The sequence below is a fragment of the Enhydra lutris genome, unplaced genomic scaffold (genome assembly GCF_002288905.1).
Source record: "Enhydra lutris kenyoni isolate GAN:26980312 unplaced genomic scaffold, ASM228890v2 scaffoldscaffold1, whole genome shotgun sequence".
Lineage (NCBI taxonomy): Eukaryota > Metazoa > Chordata > Mammalia > Carnivora > Mustelidae > Enhydra > Enhydra lutris.
In genome coordinates this window covers 13667574-13681021 of record NW_019154085.1, presented here as the reverse complement: position 1 = coordinate 13681021, position 13448 = coordinate 13667574, and the positions used below count along the sequence as shown (strand labels likewise).

The window sequence follows — 13448 nt, the reverse complement described above, 5'->3', positions numbered from 1 at the left end:
AGATTTTTTTAATGGTAAACATCCTTGAGTTCCCAAGATAAATTTAGTGATCTGCCTGTATTAGTTTTTCAGTACATTGCTGGATTCAATTTGCTGATACTTAAGATTTTGCATCTATATGAATGTGAGGTTTTCCTTTTCTGAACTTGAAGTTTTGGTAAGAAGATTGCACTAGCAGTTAAAAAGTGGGTGTGGGAAATTTGTTTTTTCTGGAATAGTTTGCATGAGATAGAGAATATCTGTACTTTGAGATTTTGTAGAATTCATCTAAAAACATACGGCTTTTTGGGGGCATTTCTAAAGGGAGTTTTAAACTACTGACTTAATTTCTTAGATGAATAGATCTGTTCAGGACTTTATTTCTTCTTGTGGCTTTAATTATTTATATTTTTCTGGAAAATTATTGCATCCAAGCTTTCAAATTTATTGGTATAATATTGCTACCATTTTCTTAAGATGTTTTTACCTCCATAATAACTGCAGTTCTATCCCCTATTTTTCATTGTTCTTATTTATTTGAGTCTTTTTTTTAATCTTAGTTTTGTCAGCAGTTTACCCTCTTTAATTTTCTTTTCAAAGATTAAGCTTTAGTTACTTCTTTCTTTGTTTTCTATTCCACTAATTTCTCCCTTTTTAAAAAATTTTATTTATCTGAGAGAGAGAGAGAGCAAGCTCAAGTGGGTGGAGGGCAGAGGGATAAGCAGACTCCCTGCTGAGTGCGGAGCCGGACACAGGGCTCCATCCCAGGGCCCTGAGATCGTGACCTGAGCTGGAGGCAGACTCTTAACGAACTGAGACACCCAGGTGCCCCTAATGTGTTAATTTTTGAGTAACACGTACAAACCCAGCCATGTAAGGGGAAAGCAGTATTGCCACTATTGGATTAAAACTCCCAAGAGAAGATAAGCCAAACAGTCCCTGGTTCAGGTTTCCTGAGAACATACAAGGCCCTTTTGGGGAAAGTCCATAGGCCAAGGACCTGAGTGAATCCTGAAAAGTAATAGGACTTAAAAGAGTGGGAACATTTTGGTGCAGTACTGGGCATCCAGAAGAAACGTGGTCATAGTAGGTATGTGTTCAACATGTGCTATTTCAGTCTCTCAGGAGCAGGTTAAAGCAGAGCAGTTCTGTGGGGTTAAGTGAGTGTCCTTAGCTGATCTCAGCAGCAGAACATGTAGGAGGAAGAACATGTAGGAGGAAAGAACATCCACACAAGCCAAATATAAATAATAATCTGGGTCATGTTCCCCAAGGCACCCTCAGATCTCTTAATTGCGTTATAAGACAGTCCACTTTGTGCTATTGAACTTCTGGGCTCCTGGAAATTATTACGTATTTTCCATTCCAAGATAATATTTCATAATTTCAGAGCTAAACATTTATTTTTTAGTTCTCTGAGAGATTATAAAATGATTCATTCTTGCTTATAGTCTTGCATGACATTGTCTAATATGAAGCCTTGTGGGTAAGAATTGTAATATAATGCTTATAAAGCACTCGGGGTAGTACCTGGCACATAATTATTGCTTATTAAGGGGCAGATAATAACTACTATTCTGTCCCACCAACTCTTACTTCTTTCACATCTTCTTTTTTCTTCTTTCACATCTTTTATGTATTTTGGTCTGATCATTGTCTCAGTGGGTTATTGATCACCATTAAAATTTGCAAAAAATTTTAATAATGAACTTCAATGAAACTAAATATAAAAACGAAATGTTGACTTCAGTTTAAAATGATTTTGAAGATTTCAGCATTGCAGTCTTCACATAGAATTAGCTCTACTGTTTCCTGTTAATTGTAGTACTGGTACCTACAGCTTTTCATTACTCTCTTGTAATAAATTTGTATTAGGTGTAGAAAAAAAAGAAGAAATTAGAAGTATTTTAGTATATGTGCTGCCAAAGCGAGCACTAAATAGAAGTATTTTAATATTACGTGTCAGTTGTGTTGGAGCAAAGAGCTTTGTTTTTCTCCATTATTTCTGTTTAGAACCACTGATTAGAGCAATTAGTCTTGCCATTTATTGCTGTGACTTTTGGCTTGGAAATTAACAGGTAATGGTGTCAGCTGGTCTCCAATTATTCCCTGAAACTGCGGGATGCATGATTCATTTCCTAGAACTCAAGGCGTAGTTTATGATTAACCATCTCTATTATAGAGTTACTATTGCTACCATATGCTGCTTTTCATTTGCAAAAATCTATTTTTTTTTTTTTTTTTGCAAAAATCTATTTTATAGGCAGGGGAAATTCTGTTAATTTTACCTACTTATTTCATTGTATTTATAGTCTACTGTCATAGCACCTAAAAATGTGCATTCTGAAAAAAGTAGTGAAATATATCTATTCAATATCGTGCGTATTTCAATACCAAAAAGATTAACTAAATTTCCTTTTTTCCTCTATCTCCAGTGATTTCCTAAATAAAAACCAAGAGCTGTTACAAGATTTATCAGAAGTAAATGATGAGAACACCCAATTGATGGAAATACTGAATACTCTGTTTTTCTTGCCAATCAGACGACTTCATAATTATGCAAAAGTTTTGCTAAAGCTTGCTACTTGTTTTGAAGTGGTAAGCTCCCATAAATATCTTATTTGAACTCTTGGGAAAGCCGAGGATCATGGTTGTTTGTTTGGATTGTGCTACCCCAAGACCTCAGACTCCACTAATTTACTATTTATATGTGTCTAATTAAATTAATTGTCTTCAAGAACATGGAAGAAGAAAGTTTGTAGGTAAATCAAGTTCTCTTTGCTGTTGATTGGGTTTCTTTTTGGGACCTTCCCAAGATTAATTTTATATTCATTTTTTGAAACTGTATCTGAAGTCGAGACCCAGTTATGCTACTCACTCAATAGTTGTCGAAGTTTATTGAGTGCATACTAATCCAGGTTGCAGAGAGCTCTTTAAAACCCTGGCCTTCTGTATAATAAGATCCCTGTAAGGCAGTGGAGTTATCCTGGCCAGGACTCAGGATAGACTCATGCCAGGGATTCTGGTCACCTTAGCATACACTCTGAGAAATCAGTGTTATAGGACTTTCTCATAGGTTAAGTGGTCCACTTTTTGTATGAAATGAGTAGAGTCCTCGAAAATTATCACCACTGTAGGATACGGTGTATGTTAAAGCTGGTCCTGAGACATTGACCTTTGAAACTGTACTAAAATGTGTAGTTTCATTTTACTCCCACTCGGAAGTGCTCCAGAGAAACCAGGATGATTCTAGGGTCTCCTATACCTTAGAATCTTCTAAATCCCGGAAATTACCTCCTGATTTGGACAAATTGCAGTCTCTAGAGTGACCCTCAAACTGCTGTGGGCTTTTTACATTTGTTTCTACTGTGGTGTCATAGATCTTTTCTTTAGTCTGATTTCAATGTTAACTCAAACTGATGTAGTTTTAACAATGAAGGTTTGAGCTACACAGGTAACCCACTGAGCTGCAAATGTCATCTCAATGTATCTTCAGTTAATCGAAGGTCTTCCCCCATTAGACCAGCTAAGAACTATTCAGGGGGTCTGGTATGACAGTTTCCAGTCTGAAGGGTCCTAAATCTGTGTGAAAAACCAGACTCTTTAGTTTGGTGTTTAAGGCTCTTGATAATCTGATACTGTCTTTTGTTTCTAGCCTTATCTGGTTTGTTTAGATCCCTGACTGAACATCATACATATTTTATATTTCCTTCATGAGACACTCTACCGCTATCCTCATTATGGAAAAATTTCAAGGCCTGGGTCAAAAGTCATTTTATCATGAAAATGAAGCCCTCTCTGACTATACCACATTCCCTCCTCTTCCAGTCTTTGAATTAGTTACTCCTTTCTCTGTGCTTTGTTAGTACTCTCTTTCAACATTATTCTCTTATTATGATCTGTAGGACTGGGGATCAAAATCATCTGGAGAAATTTTTTCAAAACACATGGCCATATCCCAACACTGCACATTATTATTTAGTAAATCTCAGGTACAGCTTAGACATCATATATACCTATAAATTTCTCTAGGTAAAAACACCTGATATTTATTAAACGCATTCCATGTGCCAGGTACTAAGCACGTTATATGTATTCATTTAATCCCCATGTCAACCCTGTGAAATAGATATTATTATTATTATTATTATCCCCTTTCATCAGATGAAAGAATTGAGGCACAGCTGACAATTGGTCAAGCTAGAATTTATATCCAAAGGCTCCAGAGTCTTTTCTTTTAACCACTTTACTATATTGTCTCTTCTGATAGATAACCTGTTAACAAAACCATTGCATTATTCTGCTATGTTGTATATTTTTCTATCTTTTCTGCCTTGTTTTAAGCTCCCAGAAGACAACGATTGTACCTTATTTTTTTTTTTTATGCCTGACACTCAGCAGAATATTCTGTATGTAGCACATGCCATTAAATGTCTTTTAAATGAATGGAAAATGAATATGAATCACTGTAAGAATTGTGGAATGTAAAGTAATTACTCATGGACATGAGGGGTCATCCTTTTGTTTTACCTTCTGCTGTCTTTCCACCTAGCATAGCAATTATACCCTGTCCTGTATTTGGTTACCCAAGCTTGGCCCACAAACCCCTGGGGGTTCCAAAGACCCTTTCAGAGGGGTCACAAGATCAGACTATTTTCAGGACAATAGTAAGACATTTGCTTTTCCATGGTGTGTCATTTGCACCAATGGTGCAGAAGTAAGGGTGGACAAAACTGCTGGCTCCTTAGCATGAATCAGGGCAGTGGCACCAGACTCGTCATTGTGTTCTTATGCTGCCATGTGCTTGCAGTTAAAAAAGCAAAAGCAGGAAAAATAGGCCGGTTTCACTTAGAAATACTCTTGGTGACACAGCAAAAATTATTAATCTTATTTAACCTCAACCAGTGACTTTTTTTTTTCTTTCTTTTTCTTTTTTTTTTTTTTAGATATAATTGACTTGTTACATTCTGTTTTCAGGTATCCCACGTAATAATTCGCTAGAGAGATGTTTTGTGAAATGATCATCCACAATAAATCTCGTTAACATCCAACACCACACACCCAGAAATACTTATCTTTTAAGATTCTGTGTGATGGGATGGGAGTACGCAGAGCCGCTCTGCTGCATACCAGAGTAGAGAGGTTTTTCAAGAAAAAAGCACAAGATCTCTATTGTTTGAGTTGAGAGCTGGTTTTTGTTTTTGTTTTTGTTTTTGTTTTTTAACTTGAAAGAACAGTTGACAGATAACTGTGTTTATTCAGATTTGGGTATTAGGCAGATATTTTCTCAAAAATGAGTAAATGAACCTGTCATTTCAAGGAGAACAACTGACTATTTGTGGCGAATGATAAAATCTGAACTCTGAAGCAAAAAGTAAAATGTGGAAGCATGTATGTATCACTGTTGAGTTTGGCAGTTTCCCAGTACTTGACAACTTTTTCTGATGAGATTGGTGATAATATTAACATAGAATTTTTGATGTTTTATAATAAAATGTATCAACATTTAGAAGGTCTGCATAACTCAGTGAACCAGTATTTTTCCAGATGTCTAATCCACATGCTATAAAATCATGTGTAAGTAAAAGATCTATCCAAAGTGTAAGATTGATCAGTGGATTTAATTTAACGGTAGAAAAAGTTTGATTAATATAGTTTCACATTCCACATTTCCACTACTCTTTAAGAACCTACCACTTAACAACTTTTGGTTTAGTTTCAAAGACGTCCACTATTATTTGAAATGGCTGTAAAAATAATCCTAGCCTTCCAACTATATATCCTTATAAAGTAAGATTTTCTGCATCTGTTTCAACCAACAGATTAAATCAATAACAAATGGAAATCTGTCATTTTGTCAGCCAGATAAGAAGTAGATTTGAAAAAATGTAGAATAATGCTGCTTTTCTCACTAAGCATTTTGTTGTTGTTTTGGAAAATATATTTTTCATTTAAACTGGTACTGTATTTGAAGTGAGTTAATAAAGATTAAAAGTTATTTTTATTTTTCAACTTTATTTTCTAGTATGGTAAATGTCAGTAGATATAGCCCGGATAAGCAAAATAGAGGGCCTTCCCGAGACCAAAACATTTGAGAATTCCTCCCCTATTCTGAATTCTCTGCTGCTTTCCTCACTGATAACTGTCTAAGGAGTTTGTTTCTCTCCCCTGGAATTATGCCTCTGTTTCATATATACGTGTACAGTAGAATGTTCCGGAACCAGTCTTCTTTCAGCTCAGCCCCCTTCAGTACACCACGTCTGTTCTTCATTTGGATTTCTTCCCTAAATTTAATACTGTATCAACACCACACTGAGATTCTGGACAATTGTTTTATATTCTTTTTCTCCCCCTTCCCCCTTTATTGGCTTTCAGACATCTCCGGACTACCAGAAACTGCAGGATTCCAGTTCTTGTTACGAGTCTCTTGCTCTCCATCTCGGCAGGAAAAGGAAGGAAGCTGAGTACACACTGGGATTCTGGAAGACCTTTCCCGGGAAGATGACGGTAAACCATGCCAGTTGTCATTACCCCAGCAAACAGCAGGCGTATCCCTAACAAATGTCAAATTTTCTCCTTTCCTCACTTGTTTATGATAATGTTTTAATGAGCCCTTTTCTAAGGGTGGTCAAAGGAGCACAGCAATAAGAGCTGTAGACCTCAGCACCTACACTGATTTCTAGGAGTCCTCTCTGAACACATAACACTCTTTGTTTGTTCCTGTGTTTTTCTTCATTTCCTTCGAGTGCCTTTATTAAATGTTCAGATCCTGTCTAACTTCAGGTTTAACACCAATCTAAGCTATGAGGCACAAATTCTCCTAAGTGTGATTTGTGTCTTTTTCATTTTCTCTTTGTGTGCTAACAATTCTGATGGTTCACTTATGTGTCTATGTTCAACTCCAGGATTCCTTGAGGAAGCCAGAGCGTCGGCTGCTCTGTGAGAGCAGTAACCGAGCCCTGTCTCTGCAGCATGCTGGAAGGTTTTCTGTGAACTGGTTCATTCTCTTTAACGATGCCCTAGTCCATGCCCAGGTATGCCAGATTTGTAACTTTTACTTAATTAAGCCATCAGTTTGTAATAAAAATATTGTGATTTTGCTGAAATTGTTAAATAAAAGAGAATGTTTGGGGCACCTGGGTGGCTCAGTGGGTTAAGCCTCTGCCTTCAGCTCAGGTCATGATATCAGGGTCCTGGGATTGAGCCCCATATCGGGCTCTCTGCTCAGCAAGGAGCCTGCTTCCCTCTCTGCCTGCTGCTCTGCCAACTTGTGATCTCTCTCTATCAAATAAATAAAAAAAAAAGAATGTTCAGCTTGCATTTGTGGTATGAGCCACATTTCAGGGAGCTCTTTTAGTTTCCAGCTTGAAATGAATATCAGCCATGTGAAGCGGTCCTTGTAGCAGAGATGGCAAGACCCACTGGGATTAGCTATGTTATGGGGACTGTGTGTCCGAGATGTGGCACCGATGTGGACTCAGCCATTTGAAAGGGGTTATATAGCAGAGACTCCAGGGCCCACATGAGCTTTCTCAGATATGTCTCCGTGTTCTTTCTTTCAGTTTTCCACACATCATGTTTTCCCTTTGGCTACGCTATGGGCAGAGCCACTTTCTGAAGAAGCTGGTGGTGTGTAAGTGTGTCCCCTTTCCCAGGCCCTCATCCTCATTCTCTCCCTCTGCTACCTAGGTGGTTTCCTTAGACATGAAAAAAAGCTCAGGAGTCCTCCCCATTCTGCATAATGAGGCTCACTTTCTCGGCCTATAGATCGTAAAATGGCCTGTTGGGAAGATTATAGCTGATCATAAGTGATGGAAGGGCTTCTCCATTGCTCACATCCCCATTGTGCAACACAGAGCAAATTGACTCTGTGTCCTTTCTATCTCCTACTGTGAGAACCAAACCCAGGGCATGTCTGCATTTACATTTAATTGATTTCTGCTCCTCTTGAAACAAACAAGTTGCTTTTCATATTTGAGGAGTGATACTATGACGGGTTGTCATACCTATCGGTATTTATCCTTGTGAACATTTTAGGAATGGCTTAAAGATAACTACACCCGAGGAGCAGTTCACTCTCATTTCATCAACACCCCAGGAAAAGGTTAGTCCATGATGATATTTTCTTTTGATCTTTTGGCCTGGCTACTTTTGTCTCTTATGCTAGGAAAGAAAAGATAAAAATTGTTCTTCCTTGGCTAATGATCCATAATTATCTGGTAAGTCTTCGTTAAACCAAGACTATAAGTTTGTTTTTTTGTTTTTTAATGTGACTTAATTTGGAACATCCAGCAGTGAATTCCAAGAACCAATCAGGATTACTCAATAAGAAAAGCATTAGGAGACGGAGAAATTATTCCCAGCAAGGAGAGCTATGAGGATTTAAAGCAGTGCTTGAATGAGTTATTGCCTTAAGCTTATTGACACTTACTTTTTTGTTCCTAGACTAAGTGGCTGCGGGCTATAAGCCAAGCTGTGGATCAGGCTTTGAGGGGAACATCTGATCTTCCCCCTTACGGAAGTGGCAGCGGTATTCAGAGGCAGGAACCACCCATCTCACGCAGTGCCAAATACACTTTCTACAAGGATCCTCGCCTGAAGGATGCGACCTATGATGGACGCTGGCTTTCAGGGAAGCCTCATGGCAGGTGAAAACCTTTAAGATTTATGCGTGGGGTGAAGGGATGATAGCCTGATTCGATACTGAAAAAGTACCGGTTCTCTGAAACATTCATTGATGTGTATTATTTTTTGCTTATGCTTTCCAGAGGGGTTTTGAAGTGGCCAGATGGGAAGATGTATTCTGGCATGTTCAGGAATGGCTTGGAAGATGGGTAAGAAGATTGTATAAAACATAAGAGTGAATTCAGCTTTAGCTCACTGATGATACTGTTAATGTATTAGGAGTTATTTTCAAAACAAATAGATTTTTGTTTTGTTTTTTAGAAATGCATGCAGTGTACTAGGGCTTACCATGTGGGTGTGTGATCACAAGAGGGCTTGGAATGTAGGAAGCAGCCTTGGTTTACCCGGAGTGAATCATTTACCTTGATAGCCTTGTGACCTCAAGTGACACAGCCCTTCTGTATGTTAAAGTGGGACTGTCATCTGTCCATTTCTCAATGGTGAAGACTGAGAACCTGGGTAATATTGATGGGGAACTGTTGAGATAGTAGTGCCCTTTACACAAAGGCATAGACAGATTTTCCTTTCAGTAGTTATACTTTTTTTTCCTTTCAGTAATTTTAAGTCATCTTTAATTTCTGGGATATGCTAAAGGAGAGATCTTCTACATGATGTATTATCCTAATGGTACTTAAGTGACATTATTTTTGTATAAGCTTGTCATGTTTTCTAACACAAAATATTTGCACAATAAATTATGGCAGTGAAGTATTTTATATTATGTAAGAAAAGTAATTTACTATATGAAAAAGATTACTATACAAATTGGATAGATTTTTGTGTGTGTGATGATGTAAATTTTTATAATGTCTTTTAGTCTCCTTTTAATGGAATTTTGCAATGAAAGGAGACTTTAGATAATCTCATTTACATCCCCCCGCCGCCCCCCGCAATGCATGGATGAGGGAGGTGGGTATCTGTGCTTATCCAAGGTGATGTGGCTCCTTAGTAGCAGAAAGGCTTAGGACGTAGGTTTTCTGTTTTTCACTGGAGTTAGGCTGAAACATGTCTCTGTGTAGTGGGATTGAGTCCTCACTCCTTTAAACTTGCTGGTAGCTTGGTATCGTAATAGATACATTTTAAACCAAAATCCCATTTACCCCTTTCTGCTATAGGTAGTTCTTTTTCCTGTTCTCCTTGTTAAAATGTTTACAAGTGCATCTGTAGAAAAGGTCAATATGTCCCAAATGTATCGTTTGATCCTTTTTTTCCCTCTGCGATAGATATGGAGAATACAGAATCCCAAACAAAGCATTGAACAAAGAAGACCATTATGTGGGCCATTGGAAAGAAGGAAAAATGTGTGGTCAAGGAGTCTATAGGTAATAACATTGGAAAGGTTGTTGGGCTGGTGTTGCTTTTTCAAAGACTCATTTAGACTTAAATGTTTGTGTAGCCAGAATTTCCAAGGAGTAAGTAAATTTTATTTATTCTTTTTATGACTGAAACTGTTTAAAAAATCTTATAAAGGTAACTTCTTATCTATCACAAGATGAAAATATTAGGTTATTTTTTAGTTTTCTACAAAACTGTATAAACCTTAGAAACCTTACTTTATCATAAAATCTGCTAAATGTCTTCCTTTTAAATTTATCTTATATTTATTAAACAACTCTAACATGGACAAAGCCTATCATTCTTTCAGAGATTACTCATTATTTAATTTTCCCATGAGGGATTAATGCAATTTTTCCGGGTACCTCTGTGGCTCAGTTGGTTAAGCGACTGCGTTCGGCTTAGGTCATGATCCCAGAGTCCCTGGATCGAGTTCCGCATTGGGCTTCCAGCTCCACAAGGAGTCTGCTTCTCCCTTTGACCTTCTCCCCTCTTATGCTCTCTCTCACTCTCTAATAAATAAATAAAATCTTTTAAAAAAATACACGTTTTCCCCTGTGTTAACACGGAATACCATCCATGGTGTCTAATTTCTAAGCCTCATTCATTCAGATATGAAAAATTTTGATTGGTGAAAAATAATCATATAAATAAATAATTACAGCTACCAGTGGGACATGAGTATAATTTTGAATTTCCTAAACTTTGTAAAAATGAGCATCAGAATTCAGTGTTTTTGTGATCTTTATCCATTCTTTGTAACCACAGTTATGCCTCTGGTGAAGTGTTTGAAGGCTGTTTTCAAGATAACATGCGTCATGGTCATGGTCTCCTGAGAAGTGGAAAATTGACTTCCTCTTCTCCCAGCATGTTCATTGGCCAGTGGGTAATGGATAAGAAAGCAGGATATGGTGTCTTTGATGATATCACTAGGTACAGTATTCTACTTCTAATCTCAACATTGAGTGATAAAGGATAAAATTCCTGTACTTCAGCGATGCTTTTATGAAGGCTCAGCTAAGATCTTAATTAGATAGTATTGAGACATTTTTCAGTAAGACAACACAGTTGTCAGGCATCATTTTATCCATTTGCTTATAAACCAGATAATTGGTTACTTCTTTACAAGATCAAGATCTTTCAAAATTAACCTTGGTGCCATTTTCCTAAAGCTCCACATGTACAAAGCTTTTAGTGTTACGGAGGTTACCAAATCTTTAAATATTATAAAAAGAAAAACCTTTAAAACAATCTGTAGATAATAGGAGTAAAAGGTCAGAGGCAACCAATGGAAATTCCCTTTTGGGGTCATAGGATGGCATCCAAACACCTTTCTCCTTAGGTCTTTCTTTAGGTCAGGGACTTGTTACCATGCTAGCAACCCAGCAATCAAGCTTAAATTCAATTAACTAAACTTTGGGGAGGAGTGTATTTCTTTTGCCTCCATATTTGATTTAGCCTGATTTACTTTTGGACTTACTATATATATACTTCTTTCCCCTTCATGTTATTTTTATAATGTGGGGTTTTAAAATTTAGATGTTATTACTAAACTCCATTATTTAACAAGCACTTCATACCTACTTTGTTTTTTTAGTGGAGATTAGTAAGATTTCCCTGAGTTTGAGTTTGTGAAGAATGAGACTTCTTATATGATAAACCTCATTTATTTTTTTAAGGTTAGTAGGTTTTGGAGTTTAAAAAGTATGCATGTGTTTGAGCCTGTGTATTACATTTTGAATTATTTTGAGTTGAATTCTTGGCATTCCTTTTTTCAATTATGAAGGACATACATGGAATATATGCAAACCTATGTCAGGTAGACTATATTATTAAATTCCTGAGAGAACGCTACTCTGAGTAAGACGTCTTTGTACTACGTTGTTCCATGTTTGAGGAGACACAGAGTTAAACACTTTAATCAGAAAAATGGAACAGATACTAACGAAGGGGTGATGCTTGGAATCTTCCATGTTATAACTGGTTTTTTTTTTAATCTCATCCTTATCATCAGTTTTTCATTTCATTTATTTTCTATTTCTATATAGGGGGGAAAAGTATATGGGAATGTGGCAAGATGACGTATGTCAAGGGAATGGTGTGGTAGTTACCCAGTTTGGATTATACTATGAAGGCAACTTTCACCTTAATAAAATGATGGTGAGTAGTAGAATACTTTGCTTATAGTTATTGACTTTTTAAAACTCCCATGCCCTTAACTTTTAAATCATCATTTTATTAATGTTCTACCTTCTAAGAATGGTAGTATTTTTCTTGTCTTTTAAGATTATTTAAGGCTTTGGGGGATATGGCTGTATGAACTCTTAAGTTCTTTGAGTTAGAACTCTAAGTTAGTTTTAGAGTTCTAAGTTTAGAGTTCTAAGTAACTTAGAACTCTAAGTTACTTTTAGAGTTCTTTTAAGAACTCTAAGTTACTTTGCATTTTGTCTGTTGTGATTTTTGTTTTGTTTCTTCCCATAGGGAAATGGGGTTTTACTTTCCGAAGATGATACTATATATGAGGGAGAATTTTCAGATGACTGGACTCTTAGTGGAAAGGTTGGAAACTAACTTTCTTCTTCCTCTAATATAATCTTCTACTAATTTTTCTTCGACTTTAAAAAAAAAAAGTCTACCTTACCATAAAATTCACCTGTTTTAAGAGTACATTTCAGTGACTTTTAGTAAATATAGAGTTGTACAGCTATCACCACAATCCAATTTTAGATCCTTTCACATTATCCAAAAAGATTTCTGTCACCATCTCCTGTTCATTTTCAGTCACTGTCTGTTTCTACCAGCAGTCCCAGACAACCTCTAGTGGACTTTGTAACCCTGTAGATTTGTCTTTTCAGGTCTGTCCTTTAGTGGAATCAGGCAATGTGTGGGCTCTTCTTTGTGTCTTTCTACAGTTGGAATAATGTTTTTGAGATTTTTCCATATTGTAGCCTATATAGCAGTTCATTCCTTTTTATTGCTGAGTAGTATTCTAAAGTCACATTTTGTTTATCCCTTCACCAGCTGATGGGCATGGGATTATTTCTCTATTTCTCTATATCTCTATATTTTTCTGTATTTGTCTGTATTTCTCAGACTATTAGGAATAATACTGCTATAAACATTTGAATACAACTTCTTGTTGGAGCATATGTTTTCGTTTCTCTTGGGAAAATATTTAGGAATGGAATTGCTGGGTCGTATGGTAAATTGATATTTAACATATCAAGAAGCTGCCAACTACTTTCCAGAATGGCTACATCATTTTACATTCTCATCATCAATTTATGAGGAATCTAATTTCCCCACATCTTTGCCAGTATTTTTTATTTTGTTGTTTTTTTTTTTTTTCTACAATTCTAGTAGGTGTGAAATGCTATTTCATGGTTTGGATTTACATTTTCCTAATGACTAATGATGTAGAGCATTCTGTCATGTTCTTATTAGTGATT

At 36.6% G+C, this 13448-nt stretch overlaps 1 protein-coding gene across 2 annotated transcripts in view; it reads left to right on the top strand.

Moving 5' to 3' along the window:
* Nucleotides 1-13448, top strand: part of LOC111143863 (ALS2, alsin Rho guanine nucleotide exchange factor) — a 74274-nt gene that overhangs the window by 42956 nt on the left and 17870 nt on the right. For both annotated transcript variants that reach the window (XM_022497845.1, XM_022497834.1), the window contains exons 13-23: nt 2415-2577; nt 6355-6486; nt 6885-7013; nt 7542-7612; nt 8017-8083; nt 8425-8627; nt 8748-8813; nt 9888-9986; nt 10768-10932; nt 12048-12159; nt 12481-12558. In XM_022497845.1, coding sequence (XP_022353553.1) covers nt 2415-2577; nt 6355-6486; nt 6885-7013; nt 7542-7612; nt 8017-8083; nt 8425-8627; nt 8748-8813; nt 9888-9986; nt 10768-10932; nt 12048-12159; nt 12481-12558 — 1285 coding nt within the window. The remainder of the gene's footprint in view (nt 1-2414; nt 2578-6354; nt 6487-6884; nt 7014-7541; nt 7613-8016; nt 8084-8424; nt 8628-8747; nt 8814-9887; nt 9987-10767; nt 10933-12047; nt 12160-12480; nt 12559-13448) is intronic.